This window comes from Anabas testudineus, chromosome 3, assembly GCF_900324465.2.
Source record: "Anabas testudineus chromosome 3, fAnaTes1.2, whole genome shotgun sequence".
NCBI classification, from domain to species: Eukaryota; Metazoa; Chordata; class Actinopteri; order Anabantiformes; family Anabantidae; genus Anabas; species Anabas testudineus.
This window is the reverse complement of record NC_046612.1, coordinates 2,064,539-2,092,135: the sequence shown is the minus strand read 5'-3', so window position 1 is coordinate 2,092,135 and position 27,597 is coordinate 2,064,539. Positions and strand designations below refer to the sequence as shown.

The following is a 27,597-nucleotide window of genomic DNA, read 5'->3' as shown; positions in this document are numbered from 1 at the left end:
GGACTGTACAGAGAAGGTAAAGTGACACTGACACATTCGCAGCCTGTCATGTTTTTTTAAACAGCGGTTATAACGTCAGTCCTGTGCACAGTAACATCCCCCTGTGTTAAAACCAATCTTCTGATGCTAAACTAACACTGAACCCATCTAAATTGGTCAACTCTAACATTTGATCTGCAGGAGAAACGTGGAAGTGGAGCACAGGCATGTCGGACTACAGAAACTGGGCACCGAATCAGCCAGACAACAATGGTGACTGCGTCGCCATCTACTCTCTGAGCAAAACGATGATTACCCAAAGCTGCTCCACCCTGTATCCCCTGTTGTGCTTCACAGACAACCTGGTTCTGGTGAAGGAGAGCAAGACCTGGGAGGAGGCGCTTGAACACTGCCAAGCCCTCACATCACCAACCTACAGTCACCACCAGCTGGTCAGTGTGCAGCCTGGAAGCGACTTCAGCTACATGTGGAGCAAGGCCATGGAGGCCGACACTGATGAGGTGGGAGATCTGTGTTTAGTAGGAGGTGAGCACATTGTGTTTGTTTTTATTTTCGACTGAGATGAAGATCAGATCACATTTGACGTCCAAGAAAATCTGGTCATTTTAAGAGGTTCACATAATTTTTCACATAACACAGTTATGAAACAGTTGTAAATGATGCTGAATGGTGATGATGTACAGCCCACCTCCATCTTTTCATCTTATTATATCTGCCTGCAGTGTCTTGTGTCTTGGCAGTACACTGTAATGCAGCCTCATCTGCACATGGATCTTTGTGTCTTTATTTATGTTGCTCTGTGTGTGGCTCACACTTTCAGCAGCTCTTAAAAATAAGCCCTTCCTTCCAAATAGAGTTCTTAAGTATTACATAAGTACAGTTTTAGTACTGATTACAGGACACGATGTTCATTTCTGTTTCTGGTTTACTTCTGTGTTGTGCAGCTCACTGCACGTGCTCATTAATGTCTCTCTTTCCATCCTCAACCATTACAGCTCATAAACCTTAGAGTTGGATGAAGTCATGCACACAGAAACATCCTTTCTAGGCTCTTTGGATGTAAAAATATAAATAATCAGAAATCATTTAAATACTTTGTGGTGTTGTTGTATCCACAGAGGTTCATTGGTCGTTTCCTCTCCTCAGGTGTGGACAGGCCTTCGTTTCCTGGCTGGTAACTGGATGTGGATCAACGGTGCAGATATGCTGTTCTCTGACCTGCCCCTCTGCCCCCTCAATGGGCAGAACTGTGGAGCCTTTTCCAACAGTAACACGGCCGCTGTTGAGACCAGAGACTGTTCGGAGAAAAAGAACTTCCTGTGTTACAGCCTGGGGTAATGACGTCACTTCCACACTGTCCCTGCATTTACCATCTATGTTAATCCTCACATGATGCCAAATACTAGATGTAAAAAGGTTTCTGATCCATTTATGGACTAAAGCTCACGCAGTGGAATGATTTTTTAATTTTAGTCATGCATCAGCTTATCATCCTGTTATCTACAGTTTTGTAAAATCTCATTAAAACAATCAACTGTGATCCGATTTCTTTATGTATCATTGTTTTTTACTCATTAAACATTTCAGGAGATACCAGGGAGTCATAGGAGCAGGTGAAATGTCCAAACATCCAACATATGGGGGCGGCAGTAGCTCAGGGGGTAGAGCCTACGAACCCCAGGGTGAGTGGTTCGATTCCCAGTTCCTCCTGGCTACTTGCTGAGGTGTCCTTGGACAAGACACCGAAACCTCGTAGTAGCGCCGACTCAGTCTGGCAGCTGTCCAACATGAATTTCCCCAAGGGGATTAATGAAGTAGCTTATTTGTGTTGTTGTGTTGGTCACTTCCACTAATAACTTGATCCTTTACTGTAGAGATGATTTAGTAAACACTACTCAGATATGATTCATCTCAGGTGAAACGTGTCTTCTTTAACTAATGTAACACGCTTCACAACTCAAGATTTCCAGGTTTAACTGTATAAACCAGACAGACTGTGTAAAGTGAACCTGACTTCCATTTCCTTCAAACCATGTCCGTGTTCTTGGCTGTTAGCTGGATCTTATTGAGCTTCCACTCTGTAAATACTGGTTCAGACACGTTTTCTCATTTCCCAGATGATGCACAGTTTGTTGCTTTGCTGCCTCCCACTGGTCTACGAATGTAATTGCTTCAGTTTTTTAAACTGTACTTCTATATATTCTTAGACGTAAACATGTTTTTCCTTCACCCTTTATTAACTCTGACTTATTTTTTATCAGTATTACTGTAATACTGTTGCTAACTGAGTAAAGGTCCCTGCGTTTTAAGCTGTTTTTAAGTCGGGACAGCTATTAGAATTTACAGTGTAGTTGTCCTCATCAGATGTTTGTGCCCGGGAAGTGCCTTGGGGTAGAAAATAAAAAACTCACTGTGAGCACAAATTAACTAATCTGTGCACATGAATTACGTAACTTGTGGTCTCGATTTATTGCCTTTTGTTTTTGGTGCCAGACAGATGTTTCAGGCTCAGTCTCTCTCCTTCTTGCAGCTCAAACCCAGCGTGGAGCAGCGTTATAGCTCTTCTGTCAGGCTTTTACACATTTGACAACATTTTCAACACTGAAGTCACAGTTTGAGTTTTTTGTTGGTGGAGGTGTGCAGACAGAAACCTCAACCATGATGTAAATCAGAACTCATTCTCAACTTGCAGTTCTGCAGTGACTGAATCGTTATCTTAATAACGGAGGCTCTCTCTTTATTAGCTGTATTCACATTCACATTTCACATGAATGATCACAGAGAATCCTAGATGTGACTATCAATGTTAACACTTTACAAAACCAAACCTGCATGAACACTTGCAGATTATTGAACAGCTTTATTGTTGGTTTCAGATTGTGGTCTTCTTCCTCAGAGTCACTTTAAATCCTGTCTCACAGCTCCTTTGTTAGTGTTAGGGATCGTTTCACAAAAGCTGTTCCCCATCTGCACTGAAACAGCAGCATGAGGATGAAGGTCTGATGTGATAGAGGAATAAAAACATACTGTGTGGGATTTCTTTAAGGGAGAAATTCAAAATGAGAGACACAAACTAAAAAACAAGACGCCACCGTGAACACCCAAGTACATCTTTGATTTTCTATGAATAAGTACATCTTGTATTTATTTGAGTTTCTCTGTTTGGATTAAATTAATCCACAAACTGACCCAGAATGTTTTTATTTGTGCACTTTTCATATTGTTTATCCAAGTGGAGATGGATGGAGTGATTAACATGGAACCAGGCTGCTCAGGGCTCACTGTCCATGTTGTAATGGAAAAACTGGAGACGAAACCGATTGTTGTCAGTGCTGCAGAGAAACAGGCTCACTGCAAATCACTGCAGTCAGCTGGACGACGCACACAAGGCGTGTCTGGTACAACAGAAGCATCCGTGTGCTGAAAAGCTGCAGCGATTAGTGTCCTGTTAAACATCTGACAGGAAAAATAAAACCTGAGATTCCAGTTTTGGAGTAAAACCAGATCTGGAATCTGTTAAATACTGAGTGATGGATATTTCTGGTTGTTGTGATTTTTCTTCAACAGCTAATTCTGGCAGCTTTTCGGTGATGGATGGTTCACAGATGTGTCATGTTCTCCTTATGAGCAAACATTTCCAGGAGAGTGAGGCTGCTGCTGGTGGTGGTGGTGGGGTCTAACGAACTGTACAAATTATTAAAAAGCTTGTGAGTCTGAATGATTTTAAGTTTTGCTGTCTTTAAACTATTAATACGTGGAGCTCAGTTTGTCCAAGTGCTTAACAGTAATTAGAAGATGAGTGGAGGGAGCGGATATGACTCATTCTCACCATCACGTTTGGAAAACTTGATTTCACAAAGACACAGACGCTCTAGTCTCAGTCTGGGTGGTGTTTGCAGCTCCTTCTCTAACACAGACTGCAAATCCTGGTCCTGGGTTACACAGTCACTCAGGAATTCCTAAAATGTATAAGGAGAGAAATCCTGAACGTATGAACTTACCAGTTGTTGTTTTTTATCTTTGTCTTTTTGGCAAATGAGACGGAAGAAAAACAGAAGTGATTAAAACATGAACGGCTTTAATGAAAGCAGGTGGACGACTCCTTTAACTTCAGCATCTCTGGGTTTTTTATGTGTTTCACATTTTCTAAGGTTTACTATTTAATACTACTACTACTACTACTTTACTATAAAGATTTCTGTCATGTAGTTTGTCATAGTTTCCTCTTTCTATTTACACCCAGTCTGTTCCTCTTCCTCCGGCCAGTCGCTCGTCCATCAACCTTGTTCACCTGCACACCTGTTCTGTTCCTATCTACAGCCGGCTCTCCTGTTGCCTTTTCCCTCACTGGCCACTTTATTAGGTACACCTAACTCCACTACAGCAGAGGGTGAAGTGGGTGGTGGAGTTGTGCTGAAGTGCATTAGAAGTGGTTCTTAATATAATGATCAGTTGGACTTGAAATTACAGTAAGTCTGTTTTTGTTGAAGTCACCTGGTTCATCTCCATCTCTGGAGCCTGGTCGTCTGAGCTGAGGTCCTATCGTGACTTGGTGAGTTCTGATTTACCACACTCTTCCTGTAACAACCTTTACAATTGCCAGAGTACACCAGAACAACAACTATTACATCCCGAGGAAACGTTTCATTCCAACCTGAACAAGCTCTACCAGCTTCAGCTGTCTCCAATTAGCTGTTGAATGCACCTTCTTGACATCACCTTGAATCCGTTCCCTCATCTGTCTGGATCAGATCAGCAGCGGCTGCTCTCCTGCTCGTGGCGTCATCTTTACTGGACAGCTGGCAACGTTTACTGCAGTGAGAGCGGCGGACGCCCTGTTTGGGCCAAGAGAGGAGAATAGAGCTGCAACCTTCAGGCCAGAACACTGCACAAGCTCACAAATTGTATGGTAAACTAATTAAACAGTAACATGCCTGTCAACCTAATTGAGATTAAAGAAGACAGAGAAACACATTGGACGGAGAGCAGAGGCAGGTTCATTCCAAACTCAGGAGAGTGAAATGTGCTCGAGTTGTTTCAGTTTTCAGAGAGAAAAGTTAATTATATAAAAAATCTCGAAAGTCTGCATAATGTCTAAGTACTCAACCAGATCTACACAATCACTGCCTTTCATTAAGAGGGATCAGTCTGAATGATCGATGATTTAAAAAAAGGGTCTCTAGTGTCTGAGAAGAGTCCTTGGCGTCCTCTTGGCTTTTTGCTTAAGGCCATTGTCCTGCTGGAAGGTGAACTGTTGAACCCTGGTGTCAGGTCTCATGCACTCTGCAGCAGGTTTAATTCAAGGACTTATGTGCATTATATCAAATACACAGGTATGTTCCTTTCTGCAGCACCTGTCTGTCTGCATCTCACTCACATTTACTTTTTGTGAAGAACCTCAGTCTATATTTGTCTTTGCTATTTGCATTTTTAGTCATGACACTTAGGTCGTTCACTATGAATTGAGGTCAGCCCTGTAAAAGACACAGATTGATGCATCCAATCTGTTTAAGAGAAACTTCCACCATAAGGAACTCGTTAGTCTGGATCCCCATCTGACAAACATTGTCAGCCTTATGTCATTTAAATAGTTCTGGATATGATGAGAGGGCATCCTGGAAGGATCCAAAACACTGATATTTCAGTTCCTGTGGGTTATAAATATAAGATGCTGATCAAATGTTTGCTGATTATCGTCTCATAAGAATGTAGCTGTTAACCTGCTATAAGGTTTTACAGAACACTAACACAGTGTCTTTTGTGTTTTCAAACTTTAATTTTCCAAAACTAAAACTCCTCCTTTGGGGAAATATAAGAAAATAAAGTGCTGAAGTTGGCAGTCGGCCGTTCTTCACCATCAGGCTCGTACCGAGCTGTTTCACCAGTCACACTGTTAAATGCTGTGGGCGTGTTGCTGTAGAAACCGTTTTGTGGAGTGTTTGTGAGTGTTTCAAGGTCCTGAGGGATTTGGGGGGGTGGGCGAGCGAGAAGCTGTGTGTGTGTGTGTGTGTGTGTGTGTAAATCAGTGTTGGCTGGAAATGTCTCGGTGACCTAATGCACATCTGTGTGTGTTGGACTGATAGACAGAGTTTTTTAGGAGAGAACTTCTCCTTGTGTCTTTGTGCTGAGAAGCTCTGAGAGCCGAGTCTCTCGTCACAAACAGACGAACAACAGCCTGTTTGTGGCTCCGGGGCTCTGACAGTGATGCAGCTCAGTACCTGGAGCTCAGATCAGCTCTTCACCTGCAGCAGCTGTTTCTCTCCCGAGCTCCATATCTTATTCATAACCTGCTGAACAGTAACCAGATCCAACTCTGTCGTTCTTCTCCTTGTTGTCGGGCTGCTGCTCAGAGCAAACACAACAAATACAAGTCTGTTATCTGCTGTGTCTGTTATGTTTCTATCAGTATTTGTATTATCCACAGTCTTTCTATGACGATTTGTGTTTGTCAGACAGAAACAGATATTACATTTTATTTACTGAGGACATTCACTTATTAATTCGTTTTTATAGTTAGTGTCTTTCAGAACCCCCTCTACAGCATCCAATCTAACTAATGCAGTTTTTTCTTCTTTTGTTTGATTGACACTACACTCAGTTCTGCAGGATTGCTAAACACCTGTAGCATGCACGATTCTTTTTTAAGATTTCATCACATCAGGAGATTAGTGCAAGCTGTGTTGCCAGACTGGGCCGTCTTCCACATAGTTTCTATCATGAAAAGGGTGGGTAGAAATAGCTCCTTTGGTCCCATTTGATCGGTTTCCACCATAAGAAATTAGGCTAAACTCAAAGTTTGAAGATTGACAGTGAACTGAGTAGACTCAGCTCAACTTGCAATGAATCATAACTAATGGTCAAATCTAAAATCATTAGAGTTTATTACAGCTACATGTTCACTGTTCTCTGTCTGCCCGACTTCCAACAACACACCACTGGTTTGTTTGCACCATCAAAAGCAGCAAATGTATGGGTTAAGTTTTCTCTTTTGAAATATTATTTGCAACACTGAACATTAAATAGTTTAATTAGCTGTTGCCTGAAAGGTTTCTGTAGAAGAGAAAGACACAAAGCAGAATTTTAAAGTGTTACTGAACAGAAACGAATGTCATCTATCATCCATCAGGTGAAATAGCAACTTATCATTTTAATTATTAAACTCATACAGTATATTGTCCCTGATCCACTGTTACTGGATCTTATTTTCCTCTTGGGAGAGTCACATGACCTCTGTTAGGGTGAGGGAGGGGGGTCAAAACACTTCAATGAAATCCACATGTAGGGAGGAGAGAGCTGACTAAACCGAGAGAGAGAGAGAGAGAGAGGCCAACGGGAGCTACAGAGACAGAAGAAGAAGAAGAAAAAGAGAGCAGCTGCAGGAGAGGTCCAAAACCCCAGAACCAAGCTCAGACCCAGGACCAGGGGATGGACACGACAACCAGAGCCAGGACCCAGGACCACCAACCAGGAGCAGCTCAGTCCACGGTGTCAGAGTCCATCAGAAGAAGAAGCTCCAGCAGACAGCTGCTGCAGAACCTCATCAGGTGAGAGGAAACGGACACTCGCAGGTTTTCAGGTTCCTGATTATTCGCTCTGTGGAGTCGGATCAACCTTTAGTGAGCAGTCGCAGATCAGGGTCTTCAGTCTTTACAAAGGAAGTACGAAGTACTGTGTGTAGTTAGTACTACTGTGTGTAGTTAGTACTGCTGTATGTAGTTAGTACTGCTGTGTGTAGTTAGTACTGCTGTGTGTAGTTAGTACTACTCGTCATTTTCCTGTTGCTTTAAATTTTTTTGTTTTACCAGTGGTGGAAAGTAACTAAGTACATTTACTCAAGTACTCCTTTTGACGTACTTGTAACTACATTATTTGAATCTAGTTTCATTTTCTCCTACTTTTATTTTCAGGTGAACTCACAGCACGTTTTGGCAGGAAGAGTAATAAGTTGAAGATTAAGGCCAATCTGAAATCTGAAATACCTTTATCAAAATCACAGTACCATTCAGATGGTATTCAGATGATACTGCATTTTATCATAGACCCCACGACAAAATATCAACAATATCCCTGTAGGAAGTAACACAACCATGTATATAAGTAATGTGACACTAACAAGTCATTCTAAAAGCATAACGTGTACTTCGACTTCACTTTAGGAACATTTTTTCTGCTACTAGCGACGTTAAAAGAACAACTCTGCAGAACTACAGTAGCTAGTTGAATCCAGTGGTTCAAAGTGAGGGGTTGGGCCCCTTCTAAGGGACACCAGTGACCTTCTACTCGACACTTTCCACCACTTTACACCTCTGGTTTAATTGGAACCAGTCTATTGTTTCATATGTACTTCATGATTTGTGTGGTAACGGTGCAGTTTTTCCTAATATCCACGCTCTGTTGTTGGTTTCTAAAGTAAAACACAGGTAGAAAAGTTCAACGTTAGGTTACTTTGTTGTGGCTGAAATGGGTCTCAGTGTCTCTCAGTCAGCTGCCTCTTCCCTCCACACGTACCTCAACACAACACATAAATAATGTTCATATGAACAAATGGACATGAATAGCAGAAGAACCTAAATGCAATTTTTCCATTTGTGGGATCACAGTAAGGGGTTACTCGCTTTAATGATGCAATTTCCTCACATTACTACACTGTTGTTTTTCCTAATTACCTCCTAACTACTGCTCCTGATTGTCAGTGAGCTTTTCCTTTCCTCGGTGCTTGATGGAACAATGCTGAGCGATTTCACTGAAAATGTTACTGAGCCCAAAGTTCAATGACTTCTTTTATAGCTGCAACTTCCTAATGACCATGACATCATCTGGCTGAGTCCTGACCTTCTCCTGCTGAACCACACACACACAACGAAAATGCCATTCCCCAGGCCTCCATTGCCTCATTGTGTAAATGGTGGAAAAAGTGATGTGTAACAGACAGATTTGCTCCATAGCTTTCTCATTTCACATTTAGGAATCATGTTAAATGCCCCAGCAGACCCTGGAGACACCTTGAACCCCAGACCACTCTGCAGAAACAATGCACACTTTGAGCACTTACTGAGACTAATGCAGAGACTCATACAGATATTTGCTGTGTTTTCTTCATCGTAGTTTAATTTCAGGGAAAATATTCGGATTCTTTTCTCTAAATAAATCATCTATCAACACTGGATGACTGAACATTTGGATATTGGCTCTACTCTGAATTGTATCAGTGCAAAGATAGAGACATTTCCTGCTGCTGATGCAGAGTCAGGTTGTGGTGGCAGCAGGTTAAGCAAAGCGGTCCAGGTGCTCCTCTCCTCAGAGAATCCAAAGACCAGATGACACGTGTAATCACTCCAGTCTTTATGTAGAGTGGCTTGTCCCCAGCTCCTCCTCTAGACATGTCAAAGTGTCCTTGGGAAGGTCACTGAACCCCAAGCTGCTTCTCATGTGTTGATTTGCATCAAAGCTACAGAAACACATCCAGTGGAAGGTGCCCTGGATGATGCCTGCATCACCTCAGCAATGACCTCTTTCCATTATCTAAGCCCACCCAGCAGAGGAAGCTCATTTCAACTTGTGATCTCATTTTCCATCACTAACCAAAACGCATGGCTGTAGGTGAGAGCTGGAACGTGGAGCGTCTTCGCCTTCAGGCTCAGCTCCCACTTCACCACAGTGGTCCGGTCCAGCGCCTCCACTACCGCTGACACCACATCAATCCCTCTGTCAATGTTACGCTCTTCTTTTAAAGTAGACACTTTCTGTATGACTGCACATATGGAAACTGTTGGAGCTGCTTTCTCACAGTCACTTCATGTGTGTGGTTTCTATGATGCAGGGTAGAACACGGTCTGTTCCTTATGTAAAACTAATTTGCAACAGCAAGTGCTCATTAAGAAAACATCAGATTTTTATGGAGGTTTGGAGAATCAGCCCATAAATCCATGTTGTTTTGTAAATGTGATTTGTAGTCAGTGTAATATAAATTTGAAACATTATTAATATGATACTTGAAGGATTTCATGCTCCTTCCCTTTGATGAGAACCAGACAACCAGACCTGGTCCCCAGTTGAACCATTTCCCCCAAAACTCTGGCCAGAGTGAGAAGCTGGAGCCGACCTGTCACACATCAAAACGATTTACAGCAAATACTAAAGAGCCCCTCTTGCCAATATAGCGTGCACTACATCTCCAGCGAGTATGATCTTATGTAGGTCACTCTCCCGCATAATAGACTAATGACCGCAGCATGTTTGACTCACAACTGTTCACGGCCAGCGTCCTCAGCAGCTGGTTAACCCGACATTTTTTGGTCTTTTCTGTTTGAATTTGATGCTTTTTGTGATGATGTCAGTCCCAAATGCAAATGTTTGATTAACCACAGTGTCGACATTTTGGGAAAATAAATAATTGTTTTAGTTGAAGGCCTTGACACTGAATGGACCCACAGTTGGTCAGAACAGACACAGATGATTTGCATGTTTTATGTCTGTGTTTAATGAGAACCAACAAGCTCGAGGTTTTTGTTCCACGATGCTGCTGCAGTGATGAGATCTTTACTAAATTCACCAGCAAATATTATCAGCTGGATAGGGATCCAAACCAAGACAGTTTCCTGCCAAAGATTTTACAAACTGAGTCCACTCAACAAAATGTGAGAATAGTGCTAGTGATAGTTCAGGTTTATTTCTCTTTTAAATCAGAAATAGGTTTTTTGCCAAGCAGGTTTTTACTTTTCATCTGCCACAGTGACCTAATGTACAAATGATGCTTCCAGTATCCAAACTCAGAGAATTGTCCCTATCATCCATCTGATGCCGTGGAGGAACTGCAGGTGCAGAAACAGACCTCACAGCCTGGTCAAAAATGAAAGAGCACGGCGATCAAGGTTTACACTGGTACATGGCAACGAGAAGCATCCTGCAGCCAAAAAGCACTTTGACACACTAAATTAAAAAGTGCATCGATCCATCAACAGTCTGCTAATCTGTGGACAGGCAGTGTTTGTGTAAAAAGCACAGTTTGTGAGCAAAGTGGAAGAGACATTTCTAAGCTGGATGCAGGATGAACGCAAACATCATCCTATTTGATCTTAATTATATCTTATATATTATTATCTTTATTATTATTTTCACTTTTTGTGTCATTTGGACCAAATGATTTCATTTCTATAAACCTTTCAGAGGAAGTCTCCAAATCCCTTTCCTCTTGCTCCTGCTCACCTGGGCTCACCTGGGTCATTGCCGCCAGGTGAGAGACGAAGCTTCGTGTTCAGAGCAGAGCGTGATGTTACAGGTACGAACTGGTCTGGGCTGAACTGGCGCTGAGAGCAGCTCCTGTCGCTCCAGACCCGCTGCACGTTACCTGTCCACAGCTGAAGACCAGTGGAGTTCGGTTTGGACGTGGTTCGTCCGTGTAGGTGACAGAGCGTTGATCCGGTTTTAGTGACTCGGCTTCATGTGAACCTGGAGGAGATGAAGTTGCAGCTGAACATAAGGTCCTATAACTCTGACACCTGTTGTGTTAATAAGAGGTTTAGATTTCCATTCAGTTATTTCATCACAGTATAGACTACAGACTGGGTTAGGGTTAGACTGGGTTAGGGTTAGACTGGGTTAGGGTTAGACTGGGTGTATCGCCCCCCCACCCCTCCACTTTCAATCAAACCTTCACACTCTTTGTCCTTTTTTCACAAACAGAATGAAGGTTTGACAAAAGTGAAACTGGTTTGTCTGAGATAGTCCAGGCCAGGCTGTGTATTGGATCATATCTATGTATGGAGCAACGTTTCCTCTAAACTGCCAAATTCAAAGCTGCAAATGTGAAACCAAATGTCCTGTCGTGTTTTCAGCTGCTAGATTTTCCCTGACTAGAAAACTGTGGGTTAAAGCTGCAGGTCTCCCACAGAGTTACTTCTTCTCTACAGGATTAGAAAAATACAAACCAACTGGTAATCAACTGACAGCGTCAGTGTAAAACAATGACATCACCCTGGATAATGTGTTTTAATCCAGTCCAACAAGCAGTTCTGTTTTCAGAGGTGGACAATTTCAAACTGACAGCTGAATTCTTCTTATTCCACTTTTCAGATTTTCTCCAGAGCTACTTTAAATAGATTAGAGGCTCCGCTCCATCTTTCATCCTGCTCCTCCTCCATCTCTTTACCTCCTTCTCTCTCGCTGTTTCTCTCTAGAGATTAGAATTAAGTGAAACAGCACAGCAGCTGGCTCAGGCTCCACCAGATGTGCATGGATAATAAAAAGAGCATTGTTATTGAGTCCCACCCACTGGAAACCGAATCACACCAGACAGAAGAAAATGAGTTTTTTTTAATGAAAGAAAAAACCAACTCATTCTTCCTTAGATTTTAAAATCCTCACACAACCTTTTTATTCCAGGGACACTTTCACTGCTGGAACAGATGAAGAAGAACCAGAAACTGTAAATTAGCCCTGGCTGCAGGTGCTGAAAGTGTTTTGGTGTCTGTGCTAATTGCAGGGTGACGGCCCAGCGGAGCCAGGAGGATGCTGAGGAGGTGGAGCGGGAGCGAAGGAGGCGAGCCAGGGAGAGGCAGAGAGAAGAGAGGGGCCCTTCCTGGTCAGAGCTCCCCCAACACAACAACCTGACTCACAACAAAGAGTGAGTGTGACAGACAGTTAGACCAGACTTTACTAAACTAGGTAAACAAAGAGGTTCAAGTAGAAGCAATACTTTTCTCAGGAGGTTTCATCCAGTGATGCTGCAGGTTGATGAGCTGAGGAAGATGCTGCATCGTCAGTTTCTAGCTGTTTGTTCAGTGCCCTGATGCGAGAGCAGGTCTCTCGTGAGGAAATATTCCTCGTCAGCTGTGTGCCCTGCTGCACTCACTCATGAACTGTGGTTCACTCATCACATGCTGCAGTGCTGACTCTGCATGTTTCATCCTAACTGTAGATTGAAATAAAACAAATTTAATCTTGAACAGCAGGTTGTTGAAGCTTTGACAGCAGGCACACTGTTGTACTAATTGTTAACACATCAGTTAAGATTTGTGACTCATCTCTGTACATAGAAGTTCCAACCTGGCTTTCAGATCCTTACTGCTGCTGAGTGGTTTGCACCTTGTGGTTTGGTCTCTGTGTTTCTACTGATGGAGTCTTGTTCAGATGGTGGATTCTGAGACTGTCACCTCTGCTCAGGAGCATCTTGTTGCTGCTGTCACTGACTGCTGTTTTGGTTTTTTTCTTCACAGCTCTCACAATGGACCTGTTCTGTGTTTATGTTGCTGTATGCCCAGTGTTAAATGTACAGTATATACAAACGTCGTAGCTATAGCTGTAGTCTAACCAACATTAAACTGTACATACATCACACATGGTTTTCATTTTCAGACATTCAGCTGGAGGGATCCAGATGCTTGGTCCCAATAATTCAAGCCAGAACCACTTTCAAAAAATCCTCTAACATATTGACATGATGCAGGTTCGATGAGGAGATGAAACCCTGCTCCTTCTTGGTTCTGGAGGAGGACGAAGGCTTCAGCGACTGGAGTCACAGGCTGGAAAACCGTCAAGAGCAGGAGGTGCAGGATGACTGCAGTGCCCAGGAGCAGAGGCCTTCCGCACCACAGTGGAAACCAGAGCAGGAGGAGGCAGAGGAGGGGGAGAACGAGCCAGAACAAAGAAACCAGTCCCAAGAACCATCACCAAGACCTCCAGAGAAGGTCTGTGATGATGGGGCCCCTCTCAAATGTGAAATCATCTTCTTTGAATTCATAAATCTATAGTTTAGTTGTTGCCAAAGCGAAAGTTCAGCAGGACCTCAGAGCACAGACACTGTTACAGCTGGAAAAAATAACTGACTGTGTCTGAAACAGGTCGGACACACACTTTACAGCACACACATCACTGTGGACTGATCTGCTTTGTTTTTGGTTTATTGTAGATGTCCAGCAGCAGAAAGGAAGTCAGGACGTCCTACAGCTCGTCAGTCTTTCTGCCGCAGGACAACAGGCTGCAGCACGCTGCAGGCCAACCAGCAGACAGGACGTCCTATCTGGTGGCCGGGACAATGAAGCCACGGTGTGTTCTCATCTCAACTTCTGTCACTCTGTTGTTACACAGTGAGGTGCTGGAGCAGGGCTCTTTCTTGTTTATTTGTGTATTTGGTACATTAAACAGAACACACTGCCTCAATATAATCACATAAATAAGTGCTTTCTTTATAACCAACGAGTTGAACTTATTCATTTTGTTTAACTGTTGTTAACTGTCTTGTTTTTCTGGCTACATGGTTCAGTGGCTCGTTGCTCTGCTTCCAGTTCCAGTCTAGTGCACAGTACATGCTAACAATATCACAGAAGTTTAGACAGATGCAGCCTGTGTAATGTTTTGAACTGCAGAAGAATAAACTGTAATCTCTGTTATGTTTGAATGTTTCTTTACCAGTAACCAACTTATTGACAGTGGAGGGGCCTGCAGAGTGGATGGGCAGGTGGAGCACGAGGAGCAGAGGGAAGTGGAAGAGGTGGCGCAGCATGGTATGGTGGAAGAAGACGATCTAGAGGAAGAAGAACTGAGCTGCACACGTGCAGTGAAGGACGACCTGCAGCTCGGGAGGCACGGACACGGAGAGGAGGAGGAGAAGCACACGATGGCAGACAGGGTTAAATTTCTAATCTGACTCATTACCTCTGTTGCTCCTTTGGCTCAGTGAAGAGCTCTAAAGATGAAGTTTCAGTTTCTTTCCATTGTCCATCTGAAACCTTCATTCACATTGTCATGAAACATGCTGTTGGCTCTGTCTTATGTATTTGCCTGGTATTATCTTGAAAAGGCCAGTGTGCATGGCCTTTATTCATACAATACATCTACTATTAGGCATCATAGTGACAGACAGAAGTGCAGAAACAAGAATAAGTCATCAAACACGTTTTCTTAAATGCTTACAGCTCAATTTAGCTGCAAATCTGAAAGTAATAAAGGAAAGAATGCCGCTTTTTGCTCACAGGGTGTCAAAATGAGGTGTGGAGTATGATGTAAGTAATTCCAACCAACAGTCTGCCATTCATTAGTCTTTTGCCAACAAATAACCCAGTCTGTGTGAGCAGCGTGTTTCAAAGGTGTGAGCCATAATCTAAAAGATACTTCCACAAAGAGCCTTTCACTCTGGAGGTTGTGAATAGATGTGCTGGGAAACAAAAATCAGCATGTAAGTATTTCAGAACCCAGTCCTGTGAGCAAGTTTAGATTAATTCAAAAAGAATTAGATATGGTAACTATATCAAATAACAGACCAGAGACTGCATCATCAGATCCTTGTTTTTTTATTAGTGACATTTTGTTTGTGTTGTCCCAGATGACGGTGGAGAGCAGAGACAGGACGAGTGAGGACATGAGCAGATCTGCAGCTCCTCTCTGCAGCAGCAGCAGCGAAGGCGACGAGCCGCTGAACTGCTACGGCCCCATGAGCCCGACGTTCAAGGTGTCTCATAAGACTAGAACTGAAATGTGCTTTAAAATAGAATCTTCAAATCCGTGTCAATATTTGACAGGAAGTTACAAATGAATGAATGAACAATATAATTAATGAATTAATATATCAACTTTGCTCTTTTTCATGCCTCCTGCTGCTCCACCAGAAACTTCTCATACAGTTTTACCCGGTAAGTACCACGCATGTGTGCTGGGATGGATGCATGTTAGATTTCTACTCATTTGAGTTATCAGAGCTGCAGGAGCCTCTCGGCACACGGTGTGTTTTTTTTTTTTTCAACAGGATGAAGTGAACAGCAGAGTCTCACCAGATGGTAAATGCACGGTGAGTTTGTCTGTAGATGATGTCAGTGCTGGCCTAAAGATCACAGACGTTGCAGGCATGCTTGGATTATCAAACAGGCATATTAAGTGCTGAGCCTTTGAATAAAGAGACTTTTTTATTTCTTATTTAAAAACTGTAAAACAAAGCTGCAGACAACAACTCAAAACGAGTACATAGATTAAAAATGATGGAGACACAAAACAAATCTGTTTTAGTCTGAGGGCCCAGCATAAGAAGAGTCGGAGGCCTGTGCAGGGTTACAGGTCACTACTTCTAGCCTGTTCTTTGCTTCAGTCATTGTCCTATTTCTCCTACTGTACCATTCAAAATGACCCAGAATCTGGTAACTAGTAAATATTATAATAAATATATTATATATATATATATTCATTATTCTGTGCTCCAGCCCTCTAAAACCAACCAGTAACACAACATCATGCTCTGGTTTTTAATGGGTACAGTCCAGAGTGCAGCATGTTGAGTAGGAAGTGTTTGAGGAGAACTGAGAGTTTTAACCATTGGTTTGATTTTTCCTCAGATCATAGAGAGAACTGAGTCTCTGAGGAGAAGGTGAGTGTGTGTTTCTCTGAGCCGTGTAATAATGCAACAAACCAGTTTCTCTTCCTGACTGCTACGAGAAAACAGTTGTTCCTCTTTGGTTCTGGAAATGTTCCAAAGAATAAAAGTCCAATTTAGTCAGATTTCTTCTACGGAGACAGACTGTTTGAAAAACGTAGACATTTTGTCCCTGTTACGTTTCCGCCTCGTACAGCTGCACCTACACAGAAATACTCTGTGACTGATGTGAACATTTATCCATTGTTCTAAAGCACCAACAGCACCAAGAAGACGCCACCGCCTGTTGCTGTTTCCAAGATTAACAAGAGGCTGGAGCAGTACACACACGCTCTTGAGGTAAAAACCCAGTGAGTTACCAACTTCCTTTTATTGACTGAAGCAACAAGCTGGTGTTCAAGATGTTCGTGCACCATTCACCACATGGCAGTTTAGTCTTTAAGATAATGTCCAGCTGCCTCTGGCTAAACTCTATTAACAATCAGCCATGATCACAGAGGAGACATTTAACGTGAAAATAAAAACTGCAGGAATTTGTTTCTGTAAATTAATTCCAACTGTGTTCTTACTGATGCGAACTGAACACAGGCTTCGTTTTTTTTGTTGCATTTTTGAAGGCACGTAGTAGTGGATAAATGTACCTGCTCTAGAGTTGGACACTAATAGAATAAAGGGTAAATATTGTGCACTAAATCAACGTGATGTCAGACACAGACCAGATTTTTAATCAGCTCAACACCTTATTAATTTGTCATTAAAATATACATCTGTGCAAACTCTGTCTCAGGTTTATCACACTGTTGGATCTAAACTCTCTTCTTCTTACTTTATTTATCACAGGTCTCCTCAAAGGACGGAAGATCAGGCTGTCAGGTGCTGACAGACCTGACGAGTCCCACTGAACCTGTCGCCTACAAGAAGAACCTGTTCGAGGCCAGAGAATCCTGGAACCAAAACCCCATCTCAGTGACACCATCTAAGGTTGTAGCTTAACTCATGAAGTTCACTTTACCAGTCATAAAATCTGTTCAGTTTCGTTCCAAAGTTACATTTGCTGTTTAAATGTGTTTGTGAAAACACTAATCTCCCTTAAAACCTCCCTAGTGTCCTTTAGTCTATATCGTTTAGAATCAGGTGGACACAAGGTTTTTGTTCTTCACAGTGATGATGATAATTTCTTCTTTTCCATCCCAGGATGCAGACGGTATAAAGGTCGGTGTGGCTGATCTCATCAATCAGTGGGTGAGAGGAAGTGATGATGGGAGCAGGTGCTGCTCGCCCAGCAAACCAGCAGTAAGTCAAAAGTTAACCTCTTAAACTAAGTTATCCTCAAACACCCTGATTGTATAAAATGTGTCTTCTTAACATGCATTACATGTCGAGTTGTTGTATCTTTGGCACAAATATACAACAACCGTGACGTGTGGTCATTTTTATTTTTCATTTTTTAAATTGCCTTCACATTTGGTTTGAAATCTTTCATCTTTAAAAAGGTTCTGTTCATAACTACATATAAATGTGCTTCTGTCAGGGACACTACTGATATTTCGATCAGTCAGTTACACAAACAAACTCGAATTTTTAACTAAAATGAATGATTGAATAATAACTGCTATTGTAATAAAAACAGGAAGACAGGGTGAGAACAGGCAGATAATGCAGAAGATGAGTCGAAATAAGTGATTTTCACAACTGAAGTTACAGTGTTTATGAATCTGTCTGTTATTGAAACTGGTATCAAATGAATTTCAGGAGAACTCCAGTGGTAAAAGATACAAGTATGTGGTGACGGGTCACGGCAAGTACGAGAAGGTTTCTGTCGACAACAGCTGCAGTGAAGATGAAAACTGTCAGTCAGGTAAGTCTGATTATCATTAACCTGTACACAATATTTACCTATTTATTTACTGAACTCTCTATTCACCACCAAACATGGAAAGTTTTGATTTAAACCAGAAATTTCCAGCTGTGATGTGACCGTGAACATTTGAACTAGTGGTAAATAGTGTTAGAACTTCCTGTTCTTGTATTTTAAGTGACAGATAATAAAAAAAAAAAGTCAAGACACAAATTTCAGATTCAGCTTTATGGATTGTTAAGAGTCACACAGCTAGCAAAACATATTATGGTTTAAGCATCAGTGTAATAAATGGGGCTAAGGTTAGCTTATAGGGGTTAAATCCCCCTCAACTTAAAGAAATTCCACATCATGATGGTCACCTTGGGGAAAACAACAGTTTTTAAAAGTTAATATAGAGATGAAAAGTGTCAAAACAACTTTTTGTCTCTACAACATGCTAATATCTCAGGACATCTGACCTCTGCCCTTTCTCTCTAATCCACACTTCACCATGAGCATCATTCACTGGTATTCACGTCTATTATAATCCAACTATCCAATTTACCACAAGGCAGGAAAACAGCATCTACGAACAGAACAATGCTGCTCACTATGTTTCCCTGTTACACTGGCTGGAAATCTTAAATATTACTAATCTACAACTTTCAGGAACAAACGATTCGGTCATTCTTCCCATTTACTGTCCTCGCCTCACACAGCACCTCTGAGTCCCTAAAATCATGAGAAACAATATCTTCTTCACAACAGTGGTGATATGGTGTAATAGGAATGTTCTGGGGCTGAGCACTGTGTAATGAGACTGTCTCAAATAACAAAAAGCAATAATGTCACTTTTCTCCAAAAGTGATTTTTGAAACACTTGAAGTTAATTATTGGGTAGTCTAAAGGAAATTTAACCAATGTCTACTTTTCAGTGGTAATGATGCATCTCATCCTGCATCATTTCTTTCTGTTAACTTGTTAAAAACACGTCATACAGAACTACTGAAAGGCGACTATCAGCTTTTATTGCATTTTGTTTTCTTCACATATGGAGCAGAGTAATAAACAACTCAAACTACTTTCTTGTTTGTGCCAAGCTCTGCAGGGGGAACATGGATGTAAACCCGACTCCCATTTATATGTGAACAGATGAGTCTACAGCTATAACAGATATTTGACTCAGAACTATCAACCTCACGGTGCTCAGAGGACCGCCAAAGTGAATGAATGAACATTTAGTTTAGATATTTCAATCTGGACCAAAGTGGTGGACAAACAGATCTTCAAAACATCACTTTAGCAAATTCTTTCATAAAGCCTCATCTCAAAGTAAACCAGCCCATATGGTTGTAGTTTCCTGTTCTCATCAAAAGTTCTGGACAGTGTCCCTTTTCCTTTGCCTTATTTTGTGGTCATGCTGCATTTGTCCATACCTGACTTGCAGAAACCTAAATCTGACTCAAACTTCACTAGTTCATTCGTCTCTTTCTTCTATAAAATCCATCTGCCCTGTTGTTTCAGGAATGTAAAAGCCCTATTTATTACACACCTTAAAAACCACCTAGCAGCAGTGTACAATAAAAGCCTCGCTTTGTTTAGAAAAATAGAAAAGGGTGGAGCATATCAAATCTATCTATCAAAGTATCTACAGTACATGCATTTAATGCTACACAGATCAGCTGCAACACAGAAACAAGGGTGGTTTTAATGTTGTGGTAGACAGGTCAGCATGGGCACTGACCAATCTGCAGCTATGTACCAAGCTGTGATGCATCTTTTGACCATAGCCAGCATTTCCCATGCTGACCTCCACAACATTAAAGCCTCCAGGTTATGTTAATGTTGTGGCTGGTGGGTGGATATACACTTCTGTCAATCAGAAAAAGAAAATGAAAAACAAATCTGTGTTGTTTTTCTTTGCCTTACTTTTTACAGTATTTGTTTGATTTTAAGTGCATGTAGCACTCCTGTATTACAGCTCTAACTTTTATTTTTCCAGCTGTAAAGTCTATAAAAGCCAAGTTATACATTCTAAATGCAAAGCAGATTTAAAGTGTAAATAATCTTTGCTACTACACTTTTTTTTTTCTATTTCCATCCAGATTCTGTTGTGATTCTTTTTCTCGGAGAGACTACCTCGCGTATCTGAGACCATTGCATCTTTGTGTTTCATGATGAATTACCCAACAGAGAATTCAGTTATGAATCACTTGTCTTATCAGTCCCAAACATACAGTACTTCTGCATCAGTTCATGTTACATATCTGCAGCTTTTGACGAACTGAATCCTCTGGCTATTCTGTTGAAGTCCTTTCGGTCATCCTCCTGAGTTTTGCGTTTCATTAGCCCCCTCTCAAAAACTGCTGCTATTTTTGTGAGAGGCTTTTCTGCTGCCTCTTTAAGTTTTCTGGCATCAAAACGGGGGCTGTAAAGCAAAATTGGCAGGCGATTGACAAAAGATGGAACTTCTGCCTGATTGTCTTTAGAGGCCTTTTTCTGGTCTGCATCTTTTTTGCTGGCATTGATCTGGTGCATGATTCTCTCTTTGGTGGAGAACATCTGAAAGAGGAGGGCGTCCCACATCTTCAGTGCCTTGGGAGCTTCTTTGTTCATAACCATCTCTTGATTGGCACATTTATCTGGTGATAACTTATCACTACCATGACAATCTATTTTATCCTCTGTGCCACTGGAATCGACCGGACATTTGGTCTTCGGCTCTGGAAACGTAGGTTCCTCTGGCTCAACGACCATGTGTTTCTTAAGTCTTGTCCATCCACTGAGCTTTCCCTTGAGGCCTTTTGGCTTCTGACCTGCCTTTGGCTCTACAGATAAAGGGGATTTCTCTGCTGTAACAACCTTCTTGTCAGCAGTTGAAGATGCAGTTGATGTCGCTGACTTCGTGGAGGGTTCGGCTGCTGGGGATCCTGTCGGTGCAGCTGTTTTGGTCTTCAGAACGTCTTTGAGTCCAGTTTTTTGCTGAGATGACGGTGACGTTCCTCTGTTTGGGGATGGAGCTTTGACTGAGACTGAGGCCTGAGGCAGAGAGGCAGGAGTGGCAGAATCAATCACAGCAGCTTTAACTATGGATGATGTCATGACATTATCTGTTGCTGGGCTTGAAGGGGAAATGTTCTCTAGCTGTAGTTCTGTTGAAGGCTGAACATTACTGGTATGCAAGCTAGCCTGAGGCGGATCAAGGGGAGAGAATGAATCTATTTTTACAACTGAAGATTTTGTTTCTGCACTGACAGCAGATGATCTTGATTCTACCTGCTTGGTGGGAGGTTTTGCTTTTAAAGTATGTTTACTGGTTAAAACGGGACTGGTAGAAGGGATGGGAGTACTAGATATGGTAGCCATTGATTTTCCTTCTTTACTGGAATTAGATCCTAGGTTTGTTTTAACCTGTTGTGTTTGGGAAAGCACTTTGACATCAGGAACTGCAGTGTCCATAGTTGTAGGTGGCTTTATTTGTTGTTTTGGGATCATTTCTGTTTTACTAGAGGGCTGAACAATACTAGACTGTGTATTAGTCTGAATAGGAATAGGTCTAATGGGAGGGTTTATTTGGTCATTCATAATTACTGAGGAGGGTTTCATTTCTGTAGTATTATAGTATAAAGGAGGTTGAGGTAAGGTTGGCGTATACGTTTTTATGGGTGTACTACACACTCTTGGCTCTGGTAGAGGAGAAGCTCTTGTTGCAGTCCAAGGTTTAGTTACTGTAGGAGGGCTAAGTGGGGCTTTTAAATCTCTGACCGCTTCAGTGAGGGGCTGAATATTTGTAGTAGCATAATTAGTTAAAGGAGAGTGTGAGAAGGTTGGAGTATTTACAGCATGTATGCTAGTTCCATCTACAGACTGTGGGAACTGTTTCACTCCAATTTGAGAGTTCATTAAATTTGCAGAGGTTTGAACATTATTTTCAGACATGATTTGACATGTAATGGTCTGTGGTTCTGTACTGACGTTAGATATCCTATTTGTAATATGACCAGTAGAAATGGAAGGTTTTGTCTCAACATTGGATGTTACAGCATGTTTAATTTTTGTAGGAGGAGATTTAATATTTTCAATACTTGGCTGAATGAAAGGGAACTGTTCTTTTTCAGGGGCTTTAGCAGTAATTTGAGGTGCATAGGCCTCAGATGATCTTTGCTCAATAAGGGGATTGGCAGAATGTTTGGGGCCGTTTGTGTAAACTCTTGTTTGTGCACCAGAGCCAGCAGGAGATTTAGCATCAGTTGGTGGCTTTGTAGATTGTAGTCTCTCTGAAATCAATTTTGGGCTGTTTGGCATTACATGCCTCATGGTAGGGCTAGATGGTACAGTAGGTTTACTGACCTGCACAGTATCAAATGTTTTACTGCTCACTTCCAGATGAGTCGTCATTGACTGAATAGTTTCCGAGTGAAGCTCGCTGGGAGCTTTGGTTTCAGAAACAGGAATGCTGTGGACATTGCTGCCAAAACTGAATATTGCTGCAGCTTCTGCAGTAGATTTGCTGTGTTGAATAGCCTCTACACTTCCTAGTTGTCCAGGTGAGACCATGTCTGTGGAAAACTTGGGTATTAATCCTGTTAAGCCACTGGTGGGTTGTGGATGCTGTTCCGTTTCTAACGTGCTGACTCCATTAGTGTTACTATTACTATAAATTGGAGGTTTGGCTTCATTATTTGCTTGGCTCAGTAGTATTGTGTCTTTAGCAGAGATGTTAAGAGTAGTGTTGTTTTTTTGTGTAAGCTCTACTGTGGATTTACTTGAGTTTGTGTAAAAACCTTCTCTTTGGAGAACATGGCCACTGGACCCTATGATATTTTGCATGTTTGCAAATATATTCTTGCTACATTCTTTTAATTCTTTAGTTGTTGCATTTAATAAGCCTGACTCTAATGGGTATCTAATGGTTTCGGTGAAAGAGTTATTCAGTACGGTAGTATTTGCAGTACATGGATTTGCTATAGTTGGTTCTTGAAGAGATTTTATAGAGGGGCCTGCTATGGGGAAATCGGGCTTATTTGCTACCGTTTGACTATAACCATAACGTTGTGTTTGTGCACTCTGTTGCTGAATAGATTTGGTGCTTTGCTCTGTCACAAACACTGTGCAGATATTAGGCTGTGTAGAACATACGCAAGCATTTGCAGGATCATGGAGTAACATAGATGCTGTGGTAGCAATAACTGGTTCTTTAACAATTTTTGAAAACTGGGGTTTTGTGCTTTCAAGTATATGTTCTGTACTGGCAACAATAGAAGATAAAATGTTTCCCATGTTTGGTTTATTTGTCAGAAAAACCTTGCTGCTCTCTTTAATTTGCTGGTTAACCTCTTCTCGTTTAGGTTTAGGTGAAACAACTTCAGTTGCGACTATACTGGGGTGTGGTGTTTCTAAAACAAGTTTATTAGCTTGTTTTCCTAAAGGGAACGCACCATTTATGATGGTACTTCTTGAGAAATTGGATTCCAATTCTGCAGCAGGACCTTGAACAGCTACACTTTTATGGTCAGGCATGAGTCTATTGGTTGTTGATTGATTAACTCCAACATTTTGATAAGTTTGGACCGGACCTATCTCTATTTGTCGTGACTGTTGTTTCCCACTTGAAACCTTGGACTCTCCTTGTGTAAGTGTTTTCCTAAGATTGACACCTTTTTCTTGAACATTTATTCTTTTTGCACTATGCTGCGTTTCTGCATTTGAATCTACTTTCACTGAGGCTAAGGAAGAATACAACTGGCCACTCCTATCAGTCAGGCTTGGATTCATATTTAGTGCTGCCTCTACAGAAGGTAGTGCCATAATTTGAGTGTGTACCTCACCTGTTTTAGATATTGGAGCCTCAGAGTATGAGGTTTTTGTTGTGGATACATCATTTGCGATTTGTTGCATTGTTTTCTGTGCAAAGCCAAGGGAAAGCTCAGGTTTTACTGTGTCCACACTAGACGTTTTATGTGGTTGTATTCCAGTAGTGGGTGCTTCACACAGACTTTCCTCAAACACATCTTTGCTACATGTGACCATCCCTTCCACTGGATGCTCAGAATCCTTTGTAGATGACAGAGATTGTAAACTGTGAGCAGCAGAAACCTCCACTGAAGACAGACGATCTTGATATCCGTTGAGTTGTTTTGTTACAACAGACTTTGAGAGTTGGGATCCATCTACAGCTACTTCTGATTGTGCTTTGTTTGAAGAAGTTTCATTAACTTTGTGGGGTACAGGGCTATTATGTGATGTGATAGTCCTAATTCCACCATATGCAACATACTCAACTGGCGTAAGCCCATAATATATTGACCGTGACTTGGGCTTTGAGGTTGCTAATGACATTTGAGTCTCCAAAAGGGAGGTCAAGGACTTGCGTGCCTCAACCACAGGAGGATGATAGATAGATGAGAGGGGGTTTGGAGAAGTTGGTGCCTGAACTGAAATCACTGGTGGGTTCAGATTTGATGTCACTGGTACAGAGAGAAATGATGGAACCCTTGGCAAAGATGATGCTTCGCCTTCTGCAAATTGGTGCAATTTTAGTTGTGGGACCACAGGTTCTGTTGGGGTTGGTTTGATAACACTAGATTCAGATTCAGTGATGTTTTTTGCTGCTTCCCCTCTATGGTACAACTCTGTATTTGCAAAACTTAGATTTGATGTATTCTTTTGGGTAAGTTGAATCTCTGCCTCTTTGTAATTATTGGGTTGTTTAGAAGTTAAGTGAAAAATATCACCTCGCTTTAGTTCTTCTTGAGTGGCAGTAGGTTTACTTTTACTGCTAGGTTGAACTGCTGATTGGTGTTGTAAAGATTCACTTAAAACAGGAGGAGTTTGTAAATTTTGAGAGGCTATAAATGCAGGACTTGAGGCAAATAAAAGTGGGTTAGGTTTGGATATTTCAAAAATGGGAGTGGATACTCGAGCTGGTGTGGAAGAAGGTGTCTTAGGTCTGCCACTTTGTGTCCGGGATATAGCCACTTTCTGATCTGTTTTCAACACTGATACAGTTGTTTTCTCCTTGTATACAGCAGAAATTGATGTTCCATGGTAGCTTGGGTTTACTGCTGTGAGGTCCTGGATGGAGGGAGGTTTGGAGATCTCATAAAATGTTGCCTTTGATGTATAAATCCTAGTTTGTGGGACATCCGGTCTCGTTTCCTTCACTGCTTCAACAAGTGATATTTTTGAGGCCGTTATCTCAGATGACATTTGACTTGGAACAAAGCTGTCATTACTAGATCTGGCAATCCAAGGCAGACTCTGGCTTTGAGAGATGTCCTTTGAAATGGTTTTTGTCTCCCTCTGGCTGGAAATAAAAGGTTGTTTCTGACTGTTTGTAAGTGATAGCAGCACTGGAACTGGGGGAAGGTCTGCAACTTGAGAAGGTACAAGGCCTGGGCCACAGTTTGGTGTGGCTGGGGATAGGGTCAGGTTGTGCGTTGATATTTTAGGGATGGACTGTGGCACAGCGACAGAAGAAACTGTTGTGACCGACCCATGGGAATTTAGTGTTATGTCTGCATTGAAAGAAGGGGGATGAGGTGGTGCTGGAATCTGCTTTGGTGGTGATGGAGGTGCTGAAGCTGAAGGTGGCATTATAAGAGAAGTCGCATCATCATCAAATAGAAAAGAACCACACTCATACAGTGGAGCTACCTGCTCTTCAGAAGTCCTGATCAGAGCTTTGTTGGACTTACTGGGGAGGCTGTTGGTTTGGCCAGAGGTACTGCACCGAGGATCAGGGAATGCAGATGCAGAGTTGTCATAAAGGGAGCCAAAAGGGAAACTGGACACTGAGGAGTTTGCAATATAAACTGAATCTGGTGTCCTAGGGGGGCTGGACTGATCACTGTGCTCAAGGTCTGTGCTTGCTTCATTGACAGGAGACAAACAAGAACGAAACGGGATGGGCGTCTGAGAGAGACTGCCTTTTTTCTTGGCTCTCTTCTTCTTAAGTTTCTGAAGCCGTGCATTGTCTTTGCCTGGTTTTGGCAGTAAGGGTGGAGGATATTGCTGAGAAAGATCCGAATCCAGCCCATTACTATAGCTGAGTTCCATTAGCATTTCTGACTCCTGCAAGACAGATGACACTTCTGAGTCCATTTATAGTCACCCAAAAATCTACATATAAAATAACAGCAAAGAAGCAATGAAACGGTTCAATTATTCATCAAAGCAACACTGTCACAAAAAGTTACTTCAATGATGTTTCACTGGTAACAAAACAATTGTTTCTAGTTTTATTTGTAATCAATTAATTTTCCAAAAAAACAGAATCTGAGCAAGGATCCAACAAAATGAAGTTACACATCACCTTGCTATAAATATTGAGGATAAAACTTTTTACCAATTAGATTTCTGGCTTAAAAACTAAATAAAGAATCCAGAGCATGAATTGAATAAGGTGCCAGTTGCATTATGTGATGTTTTCAATCACTGAGCAGCTGGAAATGTTGGGCCAAAAAGTATTTTAATACCAGATGTCTTCAGCTGATTAGTTTTTCTTTTTACTAAATTTGGGTACAATGGAAATTTAAGGTCATTAATTATGTTTTTATGACAAATGCTAATAAGTTTTTTTTTCTTTCTTTACAGCTGGACTGTTCTGTGAGGATTCATGAAAATAAGGGGATTATAAAAAAAACCTATACTGCACTATTGTTAGTGACGATTATATCTTTTTTTTTTTTGTATTTCAGGCTTTAGATTGGAAATGTTTTTCCAGTTGTAATGAGAAATTTCATTAACACAAATCAAGTCTTTTCTTTGTTTTTACTGGGGAGGTATTTGTATGCTGTGAATAATATCTCAGAGTACTCAGCATTTTTTCAGCAATAAATTTGATTAAGTAAAACCAATTAAAATGATTCTTGGTGTATGATTCCTAAATACTTAGTTTAAATAATTACGATTTAGTCTAAGTGAGCTCATTTTCTCATTACAGTTTATTCAACTCTTCACCCACTGAACTCATTAGCAGGTCTTAGAATTGGATACTGAAGATGCTGTTTGGCTACTGAAAATAGAAAGGAATGTAAAGCTGTCACTCATGGTGTAGCTACTTTGAAATGATAAGTACATATGAAAATAGTCTCTCAAGGAGACTGTCGAATTTAAAAATGACCTCTGCAGGAAATAAAAGTAAACCCAAATGCATACAGGAGGGTGACCAGGTTCATGCAGGGAAATGGGTGTTAGCATTTATCTAATGACCAACACACAGATTCCTGTTACTGACCTTACAAGCTAACAATAAGAAGGTCAAAGATCAGAGGCATAAATAACAGACAAAAAATGTATACACTCCTATGTGTTCAGGATTACTGAGGAGTGAGGAAAGGTAATAAAGCTGCAAGTTTAGATAAGAATTCAGCAGATAATGATATGTAACTTACACGAG

The 27,597-nt window shown here is 41.4% G+C and overlaps 2 protein-coding genes across 2 annotated transcripts; both read left to right on the top strand.

Moving 5' to 3' along the window:
* Window positions 1–287: 287 nt before the first annotated feature.
* Window positions 288–1,357, top strand: LOC113174921 (secretory phospholipase A2 receptor-like). Its single transcript, XM_026379135.1, has 2 exons — window positions 288–500; window positions 1,147–1,357. Exons 1-2 carry the CDS (start codon window positions 288–290, stop codon window positions 1,336–1,338), a joined length of 405 nt encoding a protein of 134 aa, XP_026234920.1. The 3' UTR covers window positions 1,339–1,357.
* Window positions 1,358–7,359: 6,002 nt separating this feature from the next.
* On the top strand, window positions 7,360–27,008 carry LOC113173970 (lymphocyte-specific protein 1-like). The gene is made up of 14 exons (XM_026377580.1): window positions 7,360–7,544; window positions 12,482–12,622; window positions 13,445–13,685; window positions 13,907–14,043; window positions 14,410–14,626; window positions 15,320–15,445; window positions 15,603–15,626; window positions 15,740–15,781; window positions 16,320–16,351; window positions 16,612–16,696; window positions 17,198–17,338; window positions 17,552–17,650; window positions 18,110–18,215; window positions 26,793–27,008. Exons 1-14 carry the CDS (start codon window positions 7,426–7,428, stop codon window positions 26,816–26,818), a joined length of 1,536 nt encoding a protein of 511 aa, XP_026233365.1. The 5' UTR covers window positions 7,360–7,425; the 3' UTR covers window positions 26,819–27,008.
* Window positions 27,009–27,597: the final 589 nt, after the last annotated feature.